Source organism: Haemaphysalis longicornis, unplaced genomic scaffold, assembly GCF_048455015.1.
Source record: "Haemaphysalis longicornis isolate Haplotype H1 unplaced genomic scaffold, Haemaphysalis longicornis Haplotype H1 scaffold_5, whole genome shotgun sequence".
Lineage (NCBI taxonomy): Eukaryota > Metazoa > Arthropoda > Arachnida > Ixodida > Ixodidae > Haemaphysalis > Haemaphysalis longicornis.
The window spans coordinates 11,736,633-11,760,948 of NW_027526385.1; the positions used below are offsets into that span (position 1 = coordinate 11,736,633).

Genomic DNA, 24,316 nt, shown 5'->3' on the forward strand with positions numbered 1-24,316 from the left:
TTCTGTGTTCTTTTAGCCCTGGGCTTCTAGTTAGCGTTTGCTGGAAATGTCAGGCAAATTTGAATTGTTGGAAATTGTCAGCTATAAGTATTGCAATGCAGCTGTTAGTGGCACTAGGCGAGGTCATTTTGGCCAACCACACTATCCCATCATGCACCATGGCAATGCAGTGTCACACAGCTGCCGCTAGGAGTTCTGGAAGTCATGGTACTGGCAGTATGTCAGTTGCAGTGGGTCTTCTGCAAGAGTTTACAGCAGAGGGGTTGCGAGGGCTAAATTTTCAGGATTCAACTAGTGATGACACTATGGGATTGATTGGATTGATTGTGGGGTTTTACGTGCCGATGCTACACAGGAAATGAGGCGGGCCGTAGTGGCCCTAGGGCTTCGGATGAATTTCGACTACCTGGGGTTCTATAACGTGCGCCGAAATCTCGAACACACAGCGTTTTGGCTCTTTGCCTCCGTCAGAAAAGCATTACAGGCATGACCACATAGTGTTTGAACCGAGAGCAGGTGTTTGCGGAAAATCAATGCAAGCTGAGTGGTCTCAGGATTTCAGTGCAGCAACAAAGGCCTTTCAGAGGTGGTTTCGATTCATTTCATTTGAATGTTCACGTTTTTGTGGGTGACTCCACGTGGTCACAGCTGCGTCACTTTGATTACACAGTCGTGTTACTTGGCGATCAAGAGTGTCGCCACTGCTTTATTTGTTTTCCTTAATATCCAGATCATTTGCTTGAAGCTTGCAATAAAATTGGCATCATTATTATAACACAGCAGTATTTTTAATGAAGTAAGCCCTTATCTATATTTGCGGGCCCTTTAAAGCAACAGAAAAGTAAACCTGGTTTACATGTTAGAATAGAGAAAAAACTTGCATAATGTCTAGCAGTACTTCTGGTGTTGTTTTCTTTTTTTTTTTGTACGTATGCCAGTAAATGCATAACAAAATTTCTTTGGCTTTGTCCTGTGTAATGCTTGCTTGTATGATAAATTCGTCAGCAATCAACTGGCCCAACCTTATGCTTTTAAGGTTTGTGTCCCAATTTTTTGACCGAGTTACCACACTGTACTGCAATAAAATTGTCTGACGTAGACGCTCGGGTGAGTTACTTATTCTTTCTGGCATTTTACGCTGATAGGTCCGCTCCAAGCTATTGTGACAACCTCCCGCAACAAACTATGCCGTGCATTACGGAAAAGCACTTCACGTCTGAAACGCCAACGGACCATGACGTTTCCAAGATGTTTAATAGTACAACTTCATAAAACCATGATTGGGGTTGGATTTTGGGCGACTTCCATCTTCTGAGGTCTCGCTGAAACAGCAGCGCGTGCGTAAAAAGACAAATTCACAACACAGCTGTTGGTCCGCTTTTTCAGTCGTCGCTTTGTCCGTGCAGCGCCCGGCTGACGGTTATCCAGTCGTTGATCTTGCGGCACTTTTCCTCGCTGGGCGGCAAACCCCAGTTCCAAGCGGTAATCTTGTCGAACTTGCCGCTCACGTAAAGGGACTTGGTCACCGAATCCGTGGGAGAAGTTCGCGCCACAATGCCGGCGTATCCGTCCGGCAAAGCCAGCTCCCGGCCCTTGAGCGGGCGGCCGCGGAACTGCGACTTGAGCACCTCCGGCTGCCCTTCAACGGTTTCGACGTGCGGCGAAAAGTAGGTGGTCATTTTTGCAGCACCTCTGTGCTCAATGTCGCAAGGAAAGAAGTGGACGTCCACATTTTTCGCGCTCCCTGTTTTGAGTTCGGCGGCGGCAGCCATTTTTCGTAACGCGTAGATTGCACAGGCATTCGACTCGCGGCACCCGTGTAGTAAAAGCTACTGCTTTTGCCACCATCTTTGATTTTTCACCGCTAGGTAGACTATGTATCTTGGTGGCCGTTGAAAGAAACGCACTGTTGAGCAAAAATTCGGGCATCTTATCAGTATATTATCTCTATGATCTTATCCAAAGAACGCTTTTGCACCCAACGTTTGTTCTATCGTCCTTTTGTATAGAAATTTAAGCTTCATTATAACACTAAAAAATACACTGGTGCCCAGGAGCAAAATACAGCCGAACCTCGGGGTATCAGGACAGTAATTTAGTTCGCTATATTCGATATTCGTTGTAGCAATAGAGCTAAAAATTGGTTCAAGCTAATCGGTAATCTGGCTGCCGCGAAAATACTTGGTACAAAAACGCATCTCAAGCTCAACGAACCAGAACATCATCTCAAGCTCAACGAACCAGAACATCAAAACGGAAATCACAACAGAACAAAGTTCATGTGACACAACAGGCCAGCGTTCCTATTTTTTTGAGGAAGGAAGAGATGTTTGTCTGGTGGCTATTCACAGCACTGAGCAGGATGTTTTCCACTGCGTCCACGAACAAAGGGAAAAGGGGCCTATTCTAGTCCTGCAATATTGGGCGTTGGGAGTTTTCCCAAGCAGCTTCTGAGCCAATTGGTCAAATATTTCTTCGTTATATCCCATAGTGGGCACGGACCTCACAGTTTCACTTTCATTATAAAAGAATAAGTGTCATTGAAATGAACCGTGACCAACCAAGTTCGTATTTAGTTCGCTATAGCCAATAATTCGCTGTATCAGTTTCAGTGTTCATTATAACGAGGTTCGACTGCACATGGCAATTTCTAGGCGGTTGTGAGTTTCACGCGCGACAGATTCGCAATGTCTGACACTTGGTCGCTTTTGCAATGCTTGTGGTTGAATACATATCCCTGAAGGCTTCCCAACAGGGCTATAGCCGGAAATTTTTTTTTAAGTGCGAAGCACTTCTTAGTCGGGCCTACTCCTGCTTCCACCGCCGTCCTCCGTCCGCAGCCTAGCAACGGAGCTAGCTACCGCGCCTAGCAACGGCGCCGGATTTCCGACGCGTGAGGGCGCTCGCATAGCGCCTCCTCTCCCCCCTCGCCTACTCTCCTAAAGCCCCTTCACTACTCTCCAGAGCCTTCTAAACTACTCTCCAGCTCGCAACACCCTCTCGCGGCGCGCCAGCCAGGCCACTACACTATATAAAAAACAAAAAACAGCATCCGGCGCCAGGTTTCGATCCGAGGACTTCAGCGCGACGCTCTACCGACTAAGCCACGGACGCGACGCTGATATCACTGTTAGTAACGCGCCTTATATCTTTAACGCATTCAAACTACACCGTCAGCGGCGTGCGTTGGCGACTCAGCGGCACATTCCCTCTCGAACATCTCTCGAACATACACGTTAATTCACCAAGGTTTCCGCAGAGGGACAAACGAGGCGTGTTAAGCCGAACGTGATCACGAGGGGGTGTTAATGTAACTAACGGGCAAAATGCCACCAAACTTCAACAAACTCCCCCTCATAGCATCACCCCGTGCTTCGCACTTCCTCATACTCCCCTTCGGGGAAATGCGGGGGAATTTTTTTTGGGGGGGTTATGGATTTTGGGAAGGGGATAGTTTTGCTGAAAGCAGCAGTAAGTATTGCTTACGTGCTACTTGGAAAAGATTTCGGGAAGGGTTCAAACCCCCAAACCCCCCCCTCTGGGTACGGCCCTGGTTCCCAGGTAGTAGGATATTACTCTTGGATTATTGTTGGCCAGCCCCTTTCGCCCTTTAACTTCTCACGTGACCCTGGTTTAACCAGCCCAGCTTGTGACGCCATAACTCTCGCCAAGCACAATAGTCAATCAGCAAATTTCCCTCTACTGAATTTTCCTCGATAAACATTGGTTTAGCATTGCACCTACCCTCGCTGCCTGCCAGCCAAGCCTAAAGTTTTCGCATATCTATTTTAAATTTACATCTAGTACCTGCCTAGCTGTTTCAGAAAACTACTTCGACAAACTCCAATTCCTTCAACACATTTTGTGGGGTCACAAATTGTAGTTGGGGAAAGTGTATGGGGTTGCAATACCCGTTTCCACAATTTTTAATTTAGTTGAGCTAGCCTAAAGTCATGTGGACATGTCAGGATGGAATGCCACGCGTTCTGTATTAAGTTTTGTTGAAAGTTTAGTAGTTGAGCTAGCCCACGGAGAAAGAATACATAGGAGGCAAAACGGCCCATCGCAGTAAGCGCGGGCGAGCGACCTGATAATGTCACAACGAAAACCAAGGCAGACTGCAAAGCTTCGTCGCTGCGACGATGACGGAGAGAATAGCGTCACCTGATGGACGAAATGATAGCGGCCTCACTTCTTTCTGTGGCTGTGCAGTGCAATACTGAAAGTGGCAGCCCCGCAGTTTCTTCACTCGCGGCAGATGCCGCTAGCTTAACGTATGACGAGCGCTTGTGACATTATCTGGCTGTGTTAGGAAGCCTCGTTTCCCCTCCTATATTGTTCTTGCTCCCTGAGCTAGCGTAAAGGGATCCATAGTCCTCCACCATGGCAAAGCCGAGGCGTGGGTTCCGCTCATTAAACTCCAAACTCGAAAGTCAACAAACGCGTGCAGTGCCACACAGGACGAATAATAGGTTATAACACATAAATTGTTTATTTTATTTCTAAGCTATACAGGCACAGGCGATCGTTGCAAACATAAACAATGTGTGAAAATGCCCAACTTTACTGATGGTACTGGTGCCCATGGGCCATGATTAAAGTCGCGTCACTTCTTCGTCAAAAAGATCTGTACAGTCTCTACACAGCGCACGTCATGTGGGGCCACTCCTCAGACGATCTCGCACGTTCCACCAGCCATCTCGATGCTGGCTTTCAGCTTTTCCGCTTCGTCCTTTGCCAAGTCCGCTTTCACCACTTGGGGAACACTCTCCACGAACTTCTTGGCCTGAAAGAGCCGCACATTTCGCAACAATCAAAACACAACATGCAATTACAGCACTCTATTAAACACAGATCTCTAACACTCGGTGCCTGATGCTCACAAAGTAATGCAATTCACTGCAAATGCTCTTTACACTATCACTGTCATGTTAGTCCGGATCATGGTCTGCATGAAGGTCTGTTCGTATCCTGTCTACCTGCACAAGTCTTGCCTTTTACTCGCCCGCAAACATATTTATATCATCCCTACACCTTTTACCACATTTAACATCCTCTTTTTGGCAACCAGCGCACGTATACTTTACCTGCCTTTGACTTGGCATACAGCACATTTGTGATAACGTACACTTGACAATACAACAACGTAAATAAGTGAATTGCTACAGTGAGCATGCTAAACATTGAGGGGAAAGGGGGGTAAGAAAAGCAGTCGAGTAGTCACCTGGACAAGGTTGATGCCTTCGATCAGGTTCTTCATTTCCTTTATGAGCTGAATCTTCTTGGCCTCGTCAAACTTCAACAGCTTGACGGTGAACGCCGTCTGCACCTTGGCCACTGACGCTACTTCGTCATCCTGCGTGTTCGAGGTAAAAAAAAAAGAATGTCAGAGTTCAGCCATGCATTGAGAGGAAAATGCAGCTTTCTCTTCCGCTGATTTAAGACGTTTTAAAATCAGCTGTCAATGGGAAATAAAACGATCGTCACACATCTTTATAAACAAGCGATTTGTGTAAGCACCAACACAAATTCACCTTCACTGCCTGTGGACAGCATGTTCAGTATCTTCCTTTGCAGATGATAAGTTCCAGTGGTCTCGGCTGTTACAAATAAGCTCTCGATTTTCCAGCACAAAATCTCCGTCCCATTTTAGTACAGCCTAAGCAGCGTGAGTGCTCCCGCCTAACGTGTCCCACAGGAGTGCTTTACTGATTTCCGTTGTTTGTGGTTGCGCTGCTTTCATAAGCGTGCGATATGAACATTTAAACGATGTTTTCTTCCGGATTCCACGGATTCGGAGATTCACCACGCATGCGCACCAACCTCTTGTGGTGCAGCAGCAGCAGCCGGGGCAGCAAATGCTCCAGCCATCATCGGGGTTTCCTGAATGTTCAGCGTTTTCTGCGCCAGAGACAAAAAAAAAGAAAAAGAGAGAGACGTTGTTCATTAGAAGCATGAGCGCACTGTCGCGTTCAGCAGCGGCCACCAAGCAATGGAACTTGGAACATAACAGGCTTGGGCGACAGGAGTTGGCATGAACACGCGAACCGAAAAAAATTATTGCCTCGTGAGTTTTAGTAGGAGAAGCTTTCCCTGTTATCTGATCAGCGTCGACGATTGTTGGCGGTTACCCATCGAAACGACAGGGCGGTTTACCGCGCTTACAGGCGACTCGGGCACCGCGCTTTGCTATGCTAAACTAAACCTGCTCACCTATATCAGAGAGTAAACCAACTAAACGGTTAATCACGCAAAATTTGAAGCCAGAGATTTCAAAACGCGGCGCGTTACCTTGAGAAGGTCGTTCAAGTCGGCGACTTCCATAAGCGTCAGCTTGGCGATGTCGTCAACTATTCGCGTGATCTTCTCGGGATAACTCCTCTCCTCGTTGCTGGGAGCAGGCTGCGCCAACGTTTCCGCGCTGAACATCCTCGTCAACACCGGGGCCTGGCATCTGCAAGCAAAGGGCGAGATGCATACAGTTAACTACCGCGCAGCAAAATAGGTTCAAATCGCATCGCAGAACATGTGCAGCACGCGACCGCATTGTGCGGCGTGAAAGTGCCTACCTTGCGTTTACTGCTCGAATGCAGTGCTTTCCGGCTGTTCGCAAGAGACCGTACTTGCGGGCCAGGGTAAACGAAAGCGACATTTTAGTTTTATTTTCAAGTAAACCCACGGGACGAAAACTATTAGCCCTCACGCCGAAAAACACATGCTTGCTCGGCGGCTCGGCCGCTCGGGCTCCGGAGCAGTCCCGCATTTACTAAAACAAGTCGCTAAATAACTGTTAAATTTATAAACACAAATAACATCACACAAAATAAATATTTATAGAATATGTATTGTTTGAAGTAATTTTATTTTCGAAGAGTTTTAGTTTGATTAGTTATGAGTGCGGGCCTGCTATGCGTCTGTGCTGTCTGCTGCAGTCATAGAGTTTCATACAGTAAACAACAGACCTTTGAAAAAGGAAGCGAGCCAGCGCCTCTCGTCAACTGCGAAATACGCCGCTTTTCTGCTATTAATCAAGTTGCTCCGGTGACTGTTGCAAAGGAAAGTCACAATCGCAAGCCTCCCTCGAACGACTAATGATGACGTGCCGCGCGATTGTCAACATCATGGAGTTAAACGTCGACTGGACGGGGGAGGTCCCTGCTCCGCCGTCTCCGTAGCAGATGTGAGTCGAATTCTTATACGGCACGAGGTTCTTTCGATGTTTCACCAGTTGGTGCGGTCGCTTTAAGCTGCACTGGTCGTTCGCAGCGAGCTCTGGGCGCTTTTGGCCAACTATTTTAGTTGTTGCGGCGACCAACTGTTGAGGGCTGCTGCCAGTCCGCGCGCGATGCCAGGGAATCGGCGCGCAGCTGGCGTGGATCGACTCATTGTCGCCGAAAAGAGCCTGGTCGGCCTATTGCTTTCTTTACTGCCGATCGTCTACGTGTTGCCGAAAAAAACGTGCTGGGTTTCCCACGGCTTCTAGCTGGGCGTGTTTATCGATTTTAGCCTGCTGCGATGTTCTCTAGTACTTATTTTCGCCGCTTCCTTGCGCGAAAAAAAGCTGCCGGCATGTATGAGTGTTTTAGGGGAGACATTTTTGACACGTTTTCGACACGCCTCTTCGAAATAAGTCAGTGTGCGCGTAAAAAAAAATCGGACAACGATGAATCAACACGAAAGTTTGCTAGCTCAAAGCGTTATATATCCAGTTGTAAAGCACTCGGTGTCCCTCTTAACGTACTCCTAGTGTGGACGCGAGCGAAAGTGCTCTTCCGACAATATGTGCATGCTCGGATGTCATGCGGTGAAACGTATTACCACACCGGATTAAAAATCTCGGTGCATTGCCGAAAACTCCGGCGAGTTTCTTTTGAGTGCCCCGGAAAACGACCAACTGTGACCCCAAAAGCGCGTTACGCGCGCATCGGGGAGCGAAAGTTTGCAGCGCGGGCTCTGAACTGCAGGGACCTTAAAGACAGAGACGTTGAATAAATTGCGAAGAAAAATCAGCCTACCTCTCCTCGAAAGACCCAGTGAATGCTGAAATGCATTCGCTGAAGATGTCGCTTTCCTGTGATGTGCATAGCTTTACGAACACGCTTGCCCTTTCCTGCGCAGCTGCAGGCACTTCTCAAGTTCAGCGGGTGTGTTTGTGTTGTATGTTTGAGCATGTTGACCGTCTTTTAGCTGTCGCAATTCTCACCAGACTTCTCCATATGCCATTCAATCTCTTCGTCTTGCCACAAGCCACGCCTCGTTGGTTCATAAGACCGAGCATGACAGCAACATGCTTGCCTTTTTACATATCTTAATCACGAAAAAAGGACAACTCCTATCACATTATGCCAGGGCATCATCACTAAGTCTAACCGCCCTTCAGTACACATGCCTCATTGCTTCACCGGACTTGGCTTGCACTTTCCTATCTGGCTTGCAGTGATTTGATACGTCATCATTGGCAACCAACAAGAATACTTGAATCTAAAATAATATTAATCGGCAAATTTGTCTTCTATCTTGCTGCATAGTTCCTGGCTGACACTTTGAGTTCTATTGGCTGTGGAGCCCGACATAATACGATTCAAGCTACCATCACACCTCTCCACTGTGCCTCTTACCTGAGGCTCATCTTGTCAGTGCATCGAATGCGAAAATTCAAAGAGCTGCACTACCACAACGAAAAAAACGGCAGAGTACGGCACTGCCTGGACATTTTCTCGTACCCAAAGAAAGTTAAACAATGTCAAGCTCAGTTTCTAGCTCTACCGCACGTGTTATACTTCCGCTATTTTCGGCAAAAGTTGTTTCATCTGTTGGCAGGTTGCACATTGGCATTTTGACAAGGACACTAGGGCTATTCTGTTGCTGGAAATGTAGTCCACGCTGGCTTTGCGACTCCTGGTCTCTGAGGAAGGGTTTTCTACGTGCACTCGCATCTGGTGCATACGTAATAATGAGTGTGAAACTGTGAACATAGTATCGCTGTTTCTTTTTTCCGCATTTTTGTTGCAAATTATGGTGGCCACAGGACAAAACAGTCGGTTGCTTGCAGTGAAAGTTTGGAGAACTAGTCTGTGCCGTGCTCATCCTGCCTATCCTTTGTCTTTGTCCTCTCAGCGCTTGAATTTATTGGGAGAACCAGTCCGTATTGGCTTTACGGCGGCAAGCAACCCTGGTGTCTTTGCACGGCTTGTAGCACATGTTAGTACTCCTGCAAGACTTTCAGTCTTGGGGAACTCCCAATTAGGTAATGCTTTACCAGTTTGATCATATAGCTCATGCAATAATTTGAATCAGTTCTCGTAAAACTTAGAGGGGCCATCAAGACAAAATACAGGTTTAGTTTTTTTGAAAAGGGCTGCTTTGTCTTGATATTAACGATGCCATTTTTTGTCACAAACTTTAAACAAATAACTGAGGTATTTCATTTAGGAAAACCATCATTCATGGCTGCACGGGACCTGAGCAAGTTACCAAACGCTAATTTTTTCATATTGAACAAAAGCGTATTTTCTCTTCATGACCTCTTTTAAACCATATAAATTAGTAGCTTTGTTGTGTGAACCAGTGCATATCAGAACTTGCTGTTGAAAGTTCTGTTAGCTTTCAGAAACATGCTATACTATTACTGGAATGGGCAGTGAGCGGCTTATGTACATTACTCAAGAATGTGGGCCAGGTGTTCTACAGCTGCAGCGTATGCCTTCTCCACCAAAAGTCGCATTGTTTGATTTTTCGGAACCATTTTACCCTTTCCAGTATCAACGTGCACGCACTGCGATTTTCACTGCATGCGTTCATAAATCAGCTCGTATTGTAGGAGAGTCTGAGTATCCATCAGCCAGCACAGAGCGCTTGAAGGAATGAAAAACAAAACCAAAAGGAACATCAGGTACTGATTGTTGTAATTACTTCCTGGTTGTTACCTAGTGCTGTTCGTGTCTGCAGGGCACAGGTGGGCTCTGTATTCATCGGTGAATCCAAAAGCTGGGCCTTGTTTCAACCCCAGTTACAAACGGATTGCAGCCGGTCTTTTTGTCCCGTAATTCTGCGCGCGTTTTTCTTCTCCGTAGTGGGGGCCGATGTCTAAAGTATGGTTGCCTAATCATGTGTTCCAGGAAAAGGAAAAGCAAGGTTTAAATTTGCTGCTCGGAGGTTTCAACGTGAGTAGCAGGTATTTCTGTTTTATATGGGGAAATATTTAGAAATTGATAACATGCACCGACTAAAATGAGTTGCAGGGCATTTAATGCAATTTTAAAGTAGCTTCTTCCCCTCCTTTGTATATATCGGGGCTCCCTTTTTGCGAGATTGCTTGAAGCGCAAAAAGGTTTTTACACAGTCACTGCACATGTAAATTCATATTTACACACTGCTATTTAAACTTTTGCACAAGCAGTGCAAATAAACATGCTAGAAAAAGGTAGTCAACTGCCATTCAAGAAAAAAATAAAGATCCCGTTACAAGGTGTTCTTTTTTACGGTCTGAAGATATAGTACGTCAAAAACATGCCTAGTTTTAAGGCTAAACCGTAAGTAAAATATGGGAAATAATATACACGCAGCCATAGCTTTAGCAGTGCAAGTTGAAATGCTGATAGATAAACGGTGTCCATAACATATTCATTTCACAGTGTCATGATAAATGTATGATGGAGGGCCCAAATGAAAAATTGACGCAAAAGCAGGTGACCCAGTCTACGCACAGAGTGAAAGCAGGATAGGGCGTCTATTACTCAAGAAACCACAGTCGGTGAGCAATATTTGTTGAAGTTGTTGCTTCAATTTCAGTCTTTAAATTCATATTCATTTTTGGGGAGAAGATTGTCTGGATGGTCACCAGGGGGCGAAAAGTTGGAAAAACAGCTTGACTGCAGTCGGAAGACCACTACAAGGCAGCGATGCAACGGAAACAGGGACAAAAAAAAAAGAAATGTTGCTAGTGCTGCATTGAAAGGAAAATATATGCGTGAAAAACAATGCTACATTGCTATGAACAGAAACCCAAAAAAGGTGTTGCTGTCAGCAACATGTATCTACGGGGATCAAAACAACTCTGAAAGGTTGTGGCAAAGTGATACGTAAACATGGCGTTCATTTTATTGAAGAAAAAAAATACAGTTCTTAATAAATATAACATTGTTGGTTTTCATATGTACCGGGATGTCCAAAGCAACATAATACGTAATTAAAAAGTGAAATAAAAAGCAGCAGGTAACCTTCTAATTACAAGGACATTAAAACAGACAGAGTACTGTGGAGTTAATTTTGAATTTGGGTCCTAGGTGTTAAAAAATAAATTTAGTGGAAGTGTTAAAAAGAAAGTGCCAAGATAAAACTATGGTAACCTTCATTTCAAATTTACTGAAAAACAGTTCACGCGAGTTACTTCACACATTTACTGCACAGAATTTTCATAATGGAGGTAGAATGAAGGGGACATGTACAAGTATAGATAGGGGAAATTGATCTCTATAAAATATAACTTTAATATTTCTGTCACCTGAAGTAAAATTTGTTTTGTGTAATTTGTTCTTGTTTTTGGTGCATATCTAATGTCCCACATGAGTGAGCAGTAGAAAAAATGACTAGTTTTTTTAGTTTACACTTTTTCCTTTATCTTATCTATATACGCATCAGCACTATTGTATCAGTGTATCATATCAGCTGTGAGCTTGGCAAAACACCCAGACAATGGACCTGTTTGTAGGTCCACATAGCGACCTGGGTAATTACAGTGTCTGCGAAGGATTGGCTTTCGTGGAACACTTACCTGGTTGGTTGGTCTTTGTTGTTGTGCAACGCACAAGTACACTATAGCAAAGTTTTGAATAAATTGTATTGCTTTTGTTTCGACCGAAGTGGCGTTAGGAGTGCAGTACTATAAACGACACCTACGCATTTAGAGAATGCTCCGTAGCTGATTTGTGTTGAGTCCATGTGAGATTTTCTTTGAACCATTCAACGTAAAATTTTTGTTTTCTCGACATATGGTCGTACCGTTGTCATCATCCGCTTATTTAGGTTCATTGCAGGACGAAGGCCTCACCCATTGACCTCAAACCACTCCTGTTCTGCGATGCTCGAGTCAACTGTTGGCGTCCAAATTTGCACATTGCATCACTCTATCGTGTTATTGGCCTTCCCCTTCATCTGTGCTCATCTCTTGGTATCCACTCTGCTACCCTAATCATCCACCGGTTCTCGGTTCGTCTCACTACATGGCCGTTTGTTAGCTGCAGTGAAACTTTGAGGTTGTGGAAGCACAAGCAGCGAAAGGTCAATGACTTTTGGAAACGTTGGCAGAAAGATTATCTACTGGCTTTGCGAAGTGCTCACAGCGGAACGGTACACCCTGCCAGCAATGTCAAGGCAGGTGATGTAGTTGTTGTCAGAGAGGACAAAACCCCTGTGATGTTCTGGAGACTGGGCAGCAAAGTCAATGAGGTGTACCTAGGAAAGGACGGTCACGTTAGAGCGTGCAAAGTGCAGCTAGCAGGTGGTCGGGAATTTACTAGACCGCTGCAACTATTGTGCCCTTTGGAACTGTGTGAATGAACATTTGGTGGGCACGGAGGATGTTGCGGTTTTCTAATTTACCGTCAACATGGACAATGGTGATGATTGTAGAGACGCGGACAACGAAGTGGCACGTTCACGCGCCTGGCGATGCGTGCCGGCACGTTCGCTCGTTATTGAGAAAAGAACGCTCTGGCTTGACTGTGCACGGCTTAGCGTCGTCGCTCCTGAGGGGCACGAATAAGCACTGAAGATCGGCTTTCCCGACTCGTATTACGGCCAGCCCAAGTCCTTTTCTTTTTCTTTACTTGGACTGTGGTATCTTCTGCTCCATTTTGTTCCCTGGTCCAGGAGGCTCGCTTCCCATTCCTTAGAGTCACTCCTATCATGTTCTGTTCTGCTACCTGTTGGGCTGACCTAGTTTTATTTCTAGGTGTTTAGTAGGCCTCCAAGTTTCTGCTGCATGTCATGTCACCACCGGAAATAGAATTACTGGTGATTACATATTATACTGGTAATTTTATTACTGGTGTAATATGTAATACCGGTAATATAATATGTGTATACCAGTAATTCTATTACCGGTATACATATTATACCGGAATGATGCACAACCAGTGTAATTGGTTGTGCATCATTCTTTTCATTGACACGGGTATCCTACTATCCTGCCACTTATGATTTGGGTGTGTGACACACCAGTCCATGCCGACTCTGTGCCATGCCTCCTTTTCGTGTTTCGTGGGGTCAGCACTGTTAACCTGTCCAAGGTGGTTGAATTTGTCTGCTTGTTTCAACACTTCCTTACTTTGGGTGAATGTGGTGCTTTCTGCATGTCTATTTCGCGTTACTTTTGATTTATTGATATTTATCTTTAATCATCCGACCGAGCTTTCTCAGAAGAGTGTATGTCCTGAAGCACAATTTTGCGGGTGTTCTCCAGACTCGCTGACCAAAACTGTGTCATCTGCAAATCTGAAGTAGCTCAAATATTCTTCATTTGCCCATAACACTGAGCTCTTCCAGTCAGGCTGCCTGAGTGTCCCTTCTAGACAGGCTGTAAACAGTTTTGGAGAGATAGTGTTACCTTGCCTCACACCACCTTTCCTAATTGCGAACTTTTCACTATTCTTGTCAAGGATCAACCTATGCCCATGTATTCCTAGTTCATGTCCTCCAATAGTCTTATGTAAGGTCTCCTTATTTTCTGTTCTTGCGATACTTCCAATACGGTATCACTGCCTACAGAATAAAATGCTTTTTTGTAGTCTAAAAATTTTATATGAAAGGGGGGGTTATAAATTTTTTTGTGAGGGTGTCTACAAGGATTTGAATGAATAAACCTTATATTTTTTGCTATATTTTGAATTATTTTGTCTTTAACGCTCATGCAGGCCTGTGCAATTGTTTTTCCTTTTTAGACCATGCTAGCATTATGCGATTACATTGTACTTGTTTATGAAAGACGTCGGCTGAACAGTTACGCCCTCAAATATATTTGAAAACACTGTAAGAACGGACGCAGGCTAATACTTGGATATTTGGTCTGATGCACTGTTTTTGTAAATCTGTGTCACTCGTGTAAGAATTTCCAGTGAATATAAAAAGGTCAATTACAAAGGCTAGATTATCACTGATCTCATTGGCCTGTCTGTGGTCTATCATTTCCTGCAGCATAATCATTCTTTAGTTTTAAGGTATCAGACGGCATATCTGAGCTGTGTTGGTTGGCTTTGGAAAATAGCTTCTCAGGTGTGTGTTATCTATAGCACTGGGCCAGCTGTTATTATGGCGTAGTGCTTACTTATCTGCCGCGAGTTATTTTGTGCGTTAGAGAAGATACGCTCATAATAATTCATGTCAGCCATTTTTTTGGATTGCTACGTATTTTGTTTCTAAACTTTTTAAATGCAATAAACAGGTCTGTGTCACACATTCGTGAAAGTATGAGTATACTGCATTTTTTTTTGCACCGTCATATAAGTCTGATGTTATCATTAGCTTGCTTTTCTTTCGTTGGTGTCATGATAGAGCTAAATTATGCAGGCTCTGCATGCTTTTTTTGAGAAATTGGTGGAAGTGTCATTTGCATCGCTTTCATTATAAACATTCTGCGTTGTTACAGTTGCCTTGGTTAAAACTGCTCTCACTTGTTAGTGTGTATTTTTTGGTAATTTATATATATTTATTTACGTTACCTTCAAAGGCAAAGGCATGAATGGGGGGAGTGGCTTATAAAAACGAAACATATAAACTTAAAAATACAGTGCACACATTTAAAAACCAATTATTACTTGTTATTATACGGTACCACCTAGTGCTTTGTGAAACAAGTTGTTGGGGATGGCAATAAGATGTGGAGGAAAATCATTACATTCTTGTGAAGTTTTGGGCAAAACACGTGATGTCACATGATTGAACGCAAGCTATATGATTGTGGTCAATGTGATGTGATGTGTGATGTGCCTGTGAAGCAGTTCAACGGTCAGAGTAGTATGGCAGTACTGATTATAAAACAAAGTTTGGTGAAAGTTATTCAGTACGGATGCCTAGGATGTGAGGTAAATTTTACCCATCATTTGCATTATATTTTCAGCCCTGTTAAAAATTGCAAAGAATAAATCGAGCTGAGTTATCGTCACATAGACACCAAAGTGATGTGTCATTTTCTACATTAGGTCCAACTAGTTTATACAAAATCTTCGAAAAGTTGGGGCAAAAGAAATGTTCCGATGCAAACTTCCTAATGCAGTTAATGTTGTTAATAGTGTATTTGATGTTCCGAGTTCAGGTTAGGTTGAGATATGACATATCTTTGTGATGTGCTGCCTTTGTAATGACGCAAACTTGTATTTTTGCTTTGGGTTCCCATCAAAGCCATCCTAATCCCAGCTTCTGGTTAGCATCCGACCAGTAGTTTGTTCTGGTGGGTAATTGGTGACCACTCATTGTTTCCAAACGTGCAGCCACTGACGCGGTCACTGGGTCGGACTTCTTTCCGGAGCACGCCATGGCTGCGCTCCACTCCCTCTTCCGCCGGGCGTCGGACCTGTTCCGATCCGGATCAGGCACGCCGCAGCAGCTGAAGCCACCAGCTGCAGACGGCGAGGTGGTCTTTTGCAAGAACAACGTTTGCGTCCACCCGGCCGTGTCCTCCAAGAACGGGGTGACCCACCACCCGGGCTACCTCACCATCAAGGTGCACCACGATGAGGTGAGCATTATGCAGGTGGCTCTATTATTTTTTCTATCACGACAGAAGCGTTACTGTGCGGCTTATCAAGCAAACGATGGATACATTTGCATGTCTTGCGTGAGGGGTTGGGTTATGGTGACGGAAGGAGTCGCATGAAGTGCATGCCACTATCTTAGACTGTTGCGAATAATTTTGCAGTCAAAAAGGCGCTGACATGTTACTACTACACTCTTCCAGCAAAGACGTCTGAATTGTCAAGTGGTCTGAAAATTTGGCACTCGATTAAACCGTTCAGCAAACGTGGCGAGGACTTGGATGTGATGCTATTGTCTTTTGTATCAAAGAATGTCGATCATCTATTATGGAAGCATTGTGTGGAACGTTTAGTATCATCTATCGCAGAAAAGGGTGCGAAGTCGCAGCAAATATTTGAAGGAAATATCGTCTGCAGCTCACAATTTAAGATTTTCAAAACAACTTTCTCACTCTAGATTGCTGAATGAACAGCCTTTTGAACTAACCGGAAAAGTGGGAAAATATGTGCAATGCACTCACATTTCTTAAACGTGGAGTGAGCTGGGCTGTTGCCTCAAATGCATGCCAGCTGCTTTAGTAGTGATACAGTGTAGTAATGTCGGTTTGGGATACTGTATGAAGGGATTGTGCTGTTGGTGTCTCATGTCGTCGTAGTATTATCTAGTCACGATACTAAAACACCGGGACACTCGTTTTCCAATGCCTTGCGCTAGAGAGCTTCGTGCTTCAAAGACAAAAGACTTTTACAGCAGAGCTGTATACCTCTACCCCCCCAACGGTTTCATATCCGTGGGCAAAAACACCAAGGCGCCAAGAATACACTTATACACTGCACGCTTCATCCCTCCCCAGGTTTCACGTTAGTGGGTATGACCCGGGATTTTTTTTTCGGAGAATAGAAACCTGTTTGGATGCGACTCAATGAGAACTGAACCACCTTGCACCCATTGGCAGAATGACCAGATGCAGCTGAGAAAACAAGTGTACTCTCTTTTCACAAAACAAGTCCAAATGAACGGTGCGGTTTCTGCAAAAAAATAGCCCAAAACAAGCGGAAGGTGTAACCAAAACAATTTATTGTAAATTTAACACATTTTCTTCAAAGCAGGTTCCGGAGCTTCAGGTACGCGAAACTGAAGGTGACTCAGACTTCTTTCAAAAGGGCGTAATCAAAGCTGACTAAGAAGTGAGTGAACAATTGACTGTGAGGAACACAGTACGTGGTTTTTGAAGCATGTGCAAAGCAACCAGGCAGAGGCTGTCTGTGCGGACAGTAGAATAGCCTTGCTGAGTTGGACAGCTGTTGTTGAAGGGAAGTGACGGGTAACACATCTGAGGATTCGTTATCGCACAGCAACACGCATCGGTCTGTGTTTATGTCCAAGCCGTCTGAACTTGACATTTCGGGTTTGACTAGTCCGTGTAGTTTCAAACGCAATAACAGCCATTCACATCGCCCTTTGCTCTTGATTAATCATGTTGTGTGTGTCTGTTCTTTGTGTTGTTGATGAGAGATAAGTGGGAACACGGGATTTCGGGTGTCCCCTTACTGGTATATGCGACAGGGAAGAATGGAAGAAGACAACACATGAAAGGACATAAAGCAACCATGTTAAAGATTGAAACAAAAAATGTAACAACGGCTGGGAAAAGAAATGTGCTGGTGTGGGCAGTGATGGCCATCAGAATGGCAATGCTTGAAAACTGGCTGTCATTCCAAATAGGAACGCCTACAGTTTTTGGCCCGTTGTTTACAAATATGAAATAAGTGGGAAGTAACTTTATGAGGCAGTGGTTTAAGTTCTGCTCCATCCAGCTAAATTCGGAACTTGTTTTGTGCTTGCATGCTGGTGGTGTCAGTTGCTTGTTGAAGTTTAAATGCTGTGCCATTCACATCTGGTTCTCTCACAATTAATCAGAACTTGTACAGTTGTTGTACAAAAAGAAAAAAAAAAGCGCTGAACAAATCTGTCCTGTGACTGCACTTTCAAAAGGACTAAAAGAATTATAGCCAGAACAGTGTGTCTTCCATGTTCCCGTGCATCAATCCTGCTGACGAATAAATGGATTGGCCTATCGGCTGCTCTGATTGAATGGTGACTTGGCTTGGCTCGGCTCGGTGTCTGCGCAGGTGCTGGGCCTGAGCCTTCGCCTGAGCTGGATCCCCAATGCATCGCTGAAGAAGAATCCGCGCAGCCTGGAGAACCGCACGCCATGCAGCTCCCCCTGTCGCAGCCCCAGCGTGTGTACCAGCGTCTGCCCGAGCCCCACTGCGGTGCACCACCGGTACCGGCGCAGTTCAGCCGGTTCCGTGAGCCAGCTCCAAGCACCGGACGACGGCTCTGCCTCTTGCCACCTGTGAGTGTTGGCTGCAAACTAGTCTATGGTCGAGAGTAATGGTCTGTAGATTGTGAGTGACTGCAGAAGGGGCCTTTTGCTTACTAAAGGTAATGGAAAGTTGAGGGAGACATGGCTCTCAAAACAGCTACCTTTAATTTTTAATTAAACTCCGTGAAACGTGTCAGTCTTGCTGCTTTTTTTTTTACTGATTTCAAATGTGGCATTATTTTTTGAGTCAGTCAATTAGTTACCAAGATAATTAGACATAATTAGCCATATTTGGAGGAACAATAGACAAAACAGTGTTGGTCATAAAACTGTAATCTTCATATTTTCCAATACGTTTGTGGCACCAGTGGCAAGGAACCATTTTGAGCGCCCATTTCAAACACTGGAGTTCAGTGAGCTGTAGAATTAGTTCCAAGCGGTGCATCAAAAAACCGCTTCTCTTATTGCACTCACCAGGGTTCATAGTATTGGAAAACATAAAGATCGCAGTTTTATGGCTAACACTGTTTTGTCTACAGTTCCTCCAAAAATGGCTAATTATCTCTAATTATCTTGGTAACTAATTGACTTACTCAAAAAATAATGCCATATTTGAAATCAGTGTAAAAAAGCAGCAGGACTGACAAGTTTCACTGAGTTTACTTCACAATTAAAGGAAGCTGTTTTAAGAGCCATGTCCCCCCTTAATGGAACATGGATGTGATGATTCCGTAACATGCAGTCAGGAGTAATAGTTTGTTGAGCATGAGTGACTGTGCACGAAAAGGGGGGGGGGGATCATTGCTTCTCAAGATGCATACGGTGCAAGGACAAAGGTACAGTTAAGAGCGACAGTTAACAAAAGAAGGAAGGGACAATTGGGGTGAATTTTCACTTCCTGGGAGTGTACATCGTGCGCAAATCAAAGTACTACAACCAACAGCACAAATGTGTGGAACAGGAGAGTGACAACTGATGGGAAGTTCCACTTGCCACAACACCCCAGCTGCTTGTAGAAGTACATATTTCATTTCGTAGGCCTGTGCAGCTCCTCTGGTCTACATACATTTTTGTATTTGCGTTTTGTTTATCCGTGACTTGAGGCTGTTTGTTTTTCATTCTCTCACCACTTTCTCGTTTCCTCATTTTTGTCTTAATAGGTTTGGGCAAGTTGGTAATCCAGGCTCTACGTTCATTTGCGCAAAAAGATGAAGACACGGGAGAGCACACGCTTTGTGTTGTGTGTTTTCTCCCGTGTGTTTGTCTTTTTGCGCCAGTGGACGGTAATTTTTGTTGTCGCTCATTGGTTGCGGTGTCTGTGTGTTCCCTGCCGCAGGAACTGCGACCAGCAGAGCGTGAGCTCGGTCATCTCGGACATGGGCAGCCCCCAGGAGGAAGAGCAGGGCAGCCTGGACTCCTGGACCGCCAGCGACCAGGCCGAGATGACCGCCTCCACCGCGGGCTCGCCGGCCGGCCTGCCCTTTGACCCCAGCGAGGGCGACCTCTGCCCCGCCGGGGCTGCCAGTGCCTCGACCCTGTCCAAGGTGCCCAGCTGCGATGACGAGGGAAGCGTATCGGGGACGGGCTGCGATGGCTCCTCCTCGTCGGCCATCGGACCGGAGGAGGTGACCGCTGCCCTGGAGTCCATGATCAGCGGTCTCAACCAGATAGGCGCCACCAACGGCAATGGTGGGTGGGGCTGTTGTCCTAAGTGCGGTAACGTTTATCGGATCAGGCTGGTCACATGCAGTTTAAGATGACACGCAATAATAAAAAAAATTAAAGCCGTTCCACTCAATGTGAAAGCTGTCAGAAGTGCAGAGCAGTGATTCGCCATAATAAGCTGCAGCTCCGTTAACCGCTCACTGCTGTCACCCAACACATTTCAAATTTCCTGCCTCCCCAGTGCTCGCATGCCCCCTGCCTGAAACTGCGCCAGCGGGAGTTCTGTTCTTTTTGTGCTTGCTTTTTTTCTCGCACCTGCTGGCATTGCACTGCCACTTTTTTTCGCTTACTATCGTAAAAATGAACCCAGCGAGCGTTCCTAACTAAATGAACACAGGCACTGCCGGTTAATTACGTATGCTTTGCCTCAAATGTACCTGCAGTTTTTTTTGCCGCTAAACAACTGGGAGATGTATGACAAGCGCCAGCGGTGTATGAGTTTCGAACACTTATGCCTATATAAACCGCTTGGCTTTCGAAGCCTGTGGGTTACGCCGCTACGATGGAACGCCGTGTGGCTCTACCTGGGTCCAGCGAGCGAGCTACGATGACAAGGCAGCCCCTAAAGTGCTCTGCACTTAAAAACAATTTCAGTGACAGCTCTGTCACCATTTCACGATGGTAGTCTACTGCAGCACATTATGGTTGCGAGAGTATGGTAATGTGACCTTGACCATGGTCTCAACAGGACGCCCTGTTGCAAGAGAAACGGAGTTCCTTTGAAATATATGAATTGAATGGATTTGCATAGTGGCAGCAAAAGTGGTAGCTCATGTATACTTTCTTTTTTCTATTATGACTGAACTCCAGTTATTAGTTCATGCTTCACTAACTCGGTACGTTGAATCGTTTCTGTCTGTCCACGGTAAGGCGCATGTACTCTCCCTTTGAGTGTGCAGCGATACCAACTAACCCAACATCAAGCCTTACTGTACCACTTCTACGCTTTTTTCTGTCGCCTGATCAAAACGGAATGCAACTGATCTCAATGCCCCTGTCCCATGCGGATTATGTGTACCACTTTGCCATTGGATGTCCACATGATTTATCAGTGTTGGTGTGCCCAGAACTGCATCCCTCCACACTTTCTTACAATCGCCAGGCACACAGTGTCCGGAAGGGCCCACAGCACGGGAAAAGGAGCAGTCGACAACGCCACCAGGTGATGACTTGGAGGACGAGAAAAATGAGCCGGCAAAGTTTGACGAGAAGAGGGCAGCGGCCATGTCCGACGCCCCCTGGAAGGACAGAGGAGACGTCAGGGCCGGAGGTGACGTGCTCTACTGCCAGCAGTGGCACACGGAGTGGAACGGCAGCGTCGACGAGGTGAGCGCTCGAGTCGTGAGGTCCCCTGCAGTCGCATTACTTTTTGTTGGCTTGACCTTTTCGTCTTCCTTTGCAACCTTACTCAGTAGTTTCGCAGACCTCGAGGTCTCTCAAGCTCAAAATCAAATTCTTAATTTGTCATAATAGATAGCTCCGCAGTTGCCAATCGATATCCCCAAAGTTCATTCCTGCATCCTTCCATTGAGCCTTTAAACTCCCATAGGCCCAAGTTGATTTCAGTTTTAACATTCACGCATGTGAGGATACAAAAGACGGTTGTGTTTGCAAATTGAACATCCCCTCCATTTTGTTCTCCCATCCTCGTCCTAAACAGAATCATTAAATATAAATTGTATTATCATGGTTGGAGATATCTATGCTACATACTGGAGTACCAAGGCCAAAGAATGCCTTTAAGGGACCATGAAGACAAAATTAAGTTTGGTTCTTTCAAAAGGTAGCCTAGTTAGAATCATGTTGACACCACTTTTAACGTAAACATCACTCAAATAAGCTCTATAATTAGGAAAAAAGGGAACGGCCATGCGACCCACTAGCTCATTTCCCGCAACAGAACCTATGATGTCATACCAGCCAGCTCTGTGATTGGCGGAGGCCGGCAACAGCAAACGCAAATTAGGCAGGGCTTACAAGCTTGCCGAAAAATCAATTTGTACTTAAATTTAGGGCACATTATTTTTAAAGCAATAATAATGGTGGGACAAACAATGGAAGTTACGAAAGCACAGTAAACATAGAAGTACTGATGCGTGCTGTTGTTGGTGCTGCGCGCACTATGCTTCATGTAGATGCACAGCACTGCAGGGCTTTGGGGTTGTCTCAGACGACACTGGCCGATTGATGCAAGCGACGGTGTTTTACATGACCATATTTGTCGAGCAAGCACTATGTTTCACGAAACGATTATTTCCTCCATGAACAAAAATCAGGCCAGGTTTAAATACGGTCACAAACAAACCAAAGGCAGAAAACGGCTTGCCGCGGTGTGGTGGCACCATCTAGGTTGACTAACGGTAAATGAGGCTTGTTCCGCAGCACACTAGGTTTAGTTGAAAGACCTGTTCTTATGATGTCATTGCAAACGTTGTTCAAACGCACGTTTTGGCGCGAGAATAAAAATTTTTGCTAAAATTGATTAATTTCGCAGTGAATAAAGCATCGTTTGCTTCCGGACTAGTGCGGGGGGCTTTATAGAACACCAAATCTATCGAATAAAACAAACTTGTATTTTGTCTTCATTCATGGTCCCTTTAAGCCTCAAGTGCCCTACAAAAAATGGCCAAAACTATACCTTACAAAGTCTTACTGACAGTGTATGCGGAGTCCAAAACCGCTGCACCTACGCACCGAAACAAATAAAAGCCCCCTTCTCGACTGGAGCAGCCCACCGGCAGCTGCAGCCGAGCCAAGCCGCAGCCGGAGTCGCTGCGGAGCATGACGGACTCGGGCATTGCGTCGGGGCCTGCCATCATGGTGAGCCGGCACAGTGGTAGCTCCAGCGCCGACCTGGCCACCTGCGAGTCCGGCAGGAGCAGCGGCCTGGCCTCCTCTGGATCTTCCGAGGGCCCGGACTCCGGCCAGGAGAGCCCCCTGCCGGGTGAGAAGAGAGTCTCTCTCTGTCTGCCTCTGTCTATTTATTGATTCCTCCATCCAATCTTTTAGGAACCTTATTTGCCTCTTAGCTATTTTATCAACCTTGTATACATCTTATCAATCCATTGTTGACATTATGCATCTTATCTATATTTTATCGACATTCTCTGCCCCTTATCTGTCTTTTATCAACCTGCTTTATCCCTTAGTCTATATTTTATCAAGTGTATCTACTCTTCACCCACCATTAATCAGTATTATCTATCTCCTGTACCTATCTTTTACCCGGCTTGCCTAGCTCTTATCTGTTTTTTATCAGCCTTATCTATCTTTTTATCAACCTAATTTATTTCTTATCTACTGCAGAAAGTGTCAGAATTTTAAAACTTGAGCCCTCATTGCTGGCGCCATACTCAGGTACAACTCAAGAACGGCAACGGAAGTTGCCGCTGTGCCTCATCACCGCAGCCGGATGTTGCTCCGCGCGGCGCAAGTAGCGCGTTACTGGGAATATTTTGAACATGGCACGAGTCGTTTCCGTGATTTTTCAGACTTGATATGCTTATAAACTACTCCAGCGATGCCAAGCTTGGTGAGAAAAGGCAGACGATATCATGCATTCATAGCAACCTCCTTTCGAAATGTGCGTGCCCGTTGACATCCGGGTCCGTCGCTTTGGCAGAGTGATACCATACACGAGCTATAGCCACTCTTAACTTGTTCCCGAGTATAGGTGCCCTTGGAACTCGAAAGTTGCGCGTAGTTGTTGGGCCCAGCCTGAGGAGTTTATGCCGCACTGCGCTGCCAATATTTTGGTTCACTCTGTACTGTCATCTACACTGACATCTTGAGGTGGGACATTAGTCGCCAAGCACATGAAACTTGCCCCGATGCTGCATTCTTTGAGGAATGTTAATGCGGGATGTATATTGCTTCATTGGCAGCTTCTGCCACGTCAGGGCAAAGTACCAAGCTTCTACTTCTGGCCACTGGGCTCAGCACAGCCGCAAGACACCTTTAGGGGAAAAGCACCTTAGGGGCTGAGGTTGTTGGCGTCTCCTGTCGTCGTAGTAATCGTCGTCTTATGTAGTTGCGGTACTAATGCTAAAACACCGGAACACTAATTTACACTCGCGCTAGAGAGCTTCGTGCTTCAAAGACAAGAGACTTTTACAGCAAAGCTGTATACCTCTACCCCCAGACGGTTTCATCTCCATTGGCAAAAACGCCAAGGTGCCAAGAGTACACTTATACACTGCATACTTCGTCCCTCCCCAGGTTTTGCGTTAGTGGAGATGGCCCGGGATGTTTTTTGCAGTGTATTTTAGGTTTATGTTTTTAATACCAATTGTTGCATTGCATAAAGGTGCGAAATACTATGGTGGCTGTTTCCCTCCAGCCCATGTGATAGATCACGTAGCAAGCACAGCAGTTTGCTTTGAGGAGTTAAGGTTTGAGTGAAGAGCTGATAAATTTGATTTGTCTGGAGAAAATGGGTGGAAAGAGAGGTACCCAGAGTCCAAAGGAGTATTTACATGGATTACGTGTGTGTTGTGTACGTAAATACACACA

At 45.4% G+C, this 24,316-nt stretch overlaps 3 protein-coding genes across 3 annotated transcripts in view; 1 reads left to right on the forward strand and 2 right to left on the reverse strand.

The window, feature by feature from the left end:
• Positions 1 to 1,209: 1,209 nt before the first annotated feature.
• On the reverse strand, positions 1,210 to 1,851 carry LOC144137884 (ribonuclease H2 subunit C-like). The gene has a single exon (XM_077669897.1). It carries the CDS (start codon positions 1,770 to 1,772, stop codon positions 1,383 to 1,385), a length of 390 nt encoding a protein of 129 aa, XP_077526023.1. The 5' UTR covers positions 1,773 to 1,851; the 3' UTR covers positions 1,210 to 1,382.
• Positions 1,852 to 4,466: 2,615 nt separating this feature from the next.
• Mrpl12 (mitochondrial ribosomal protein L12) lies at positions 4,467 to 6,751 on the reverse strand. The gene is made up of 5 exons (XM_077669898.1): positions 6,570 to 6,751; positions 6,292 to 6,454; positions 5,824 to 5,901; positions 5,225 to 5,356; positions 4,467 to 4,786 (listed from the first exon to the last, which is right to left on the reverse strand). The coding sequence occupies exons 1-5, from the start codon at positions 6,650 to 6,652 to the stop codon at positions 4,670 to 4,672; spliced, it is 573 nt and encodes a 190-aa protein (XP_077526024.1). The 5' UTR covers positions 6,653 to 6,751; the 3' UTR covers positions 4,467 to 4,669.
• A 202-nt stretch (positions 6,752 to 6,953) lies between these two features.
• Positions 6,954 to 24,316, forward strand: part of Tbc1d16 (TBC1 domain family member 16) — a 43,556-nt gene continuing 26,193 nt past the window's right edge. The window contains exons 1-6 of the mRNA XM_077669900.1: positions 6,954 to 7,180; positions 15,486 to 15,733; positions 17,883 to 18,109; positions 19,416 to 19,768; positions 20,907 to 21,130; positions 22,535 to 22,748. Of these exons, the coding sequence (XP_077526026.1) occupies positions 15,530 to 15,733; positions 17,883 to 18,109; positions 19,416 to 19,768; positions 20,907 to 21,130; positions 22,535 to 22,748 (1,222 nt within the window). The 5' untranslated portion in view covers positions 6,954 to 7,180; positions 15,486 to 15,529. The remainder of the gene's footprint in view (positions 7,181 to 15,485; positions 15,734 to 17,882; positions 18,110 to 19,415; positions 19,769 to 20,906; positions 21,131 to 22,534; positions 22,749 to 24,316) is intronic.

What these genes read in the sequence shown, in the direction of transcription:
- LOC144137884 (XM_077669897.1), bottom strand. Translation starts at nt 1,772, where the DNA reads ATGGCTGCCGCCGCCGAACTCAAAACAGGGAGCGCGAAAAATGTGGAC.
- Mrpl12 (XM_077669898.1), bottom strand. Translation starts at nt 6,652, where the DNA reads ATGTCGCTTTCGTTTACCCTGGCCCGCAAGTACGGTCTCTTGCGAACA. An exon ending in ATTCGAGCAGTAAACGCAAG is followed by an intron (nt 6,455 to 6,569) that starts GTAGGCACTTTC and finishes CTTTGCTTGCAG; the next exon opens with ATGCCAGGCCCCGGTGTTGA. An exon ending in CTGCTGCTGCACCACAAGAG is followed by an intron (nt 5,357 to 5,823) that starts GTTGGTGCGCAT and finishes TCGAACACGCAG; the next exon opens with GATGACGAAGTAGCGTCAGT.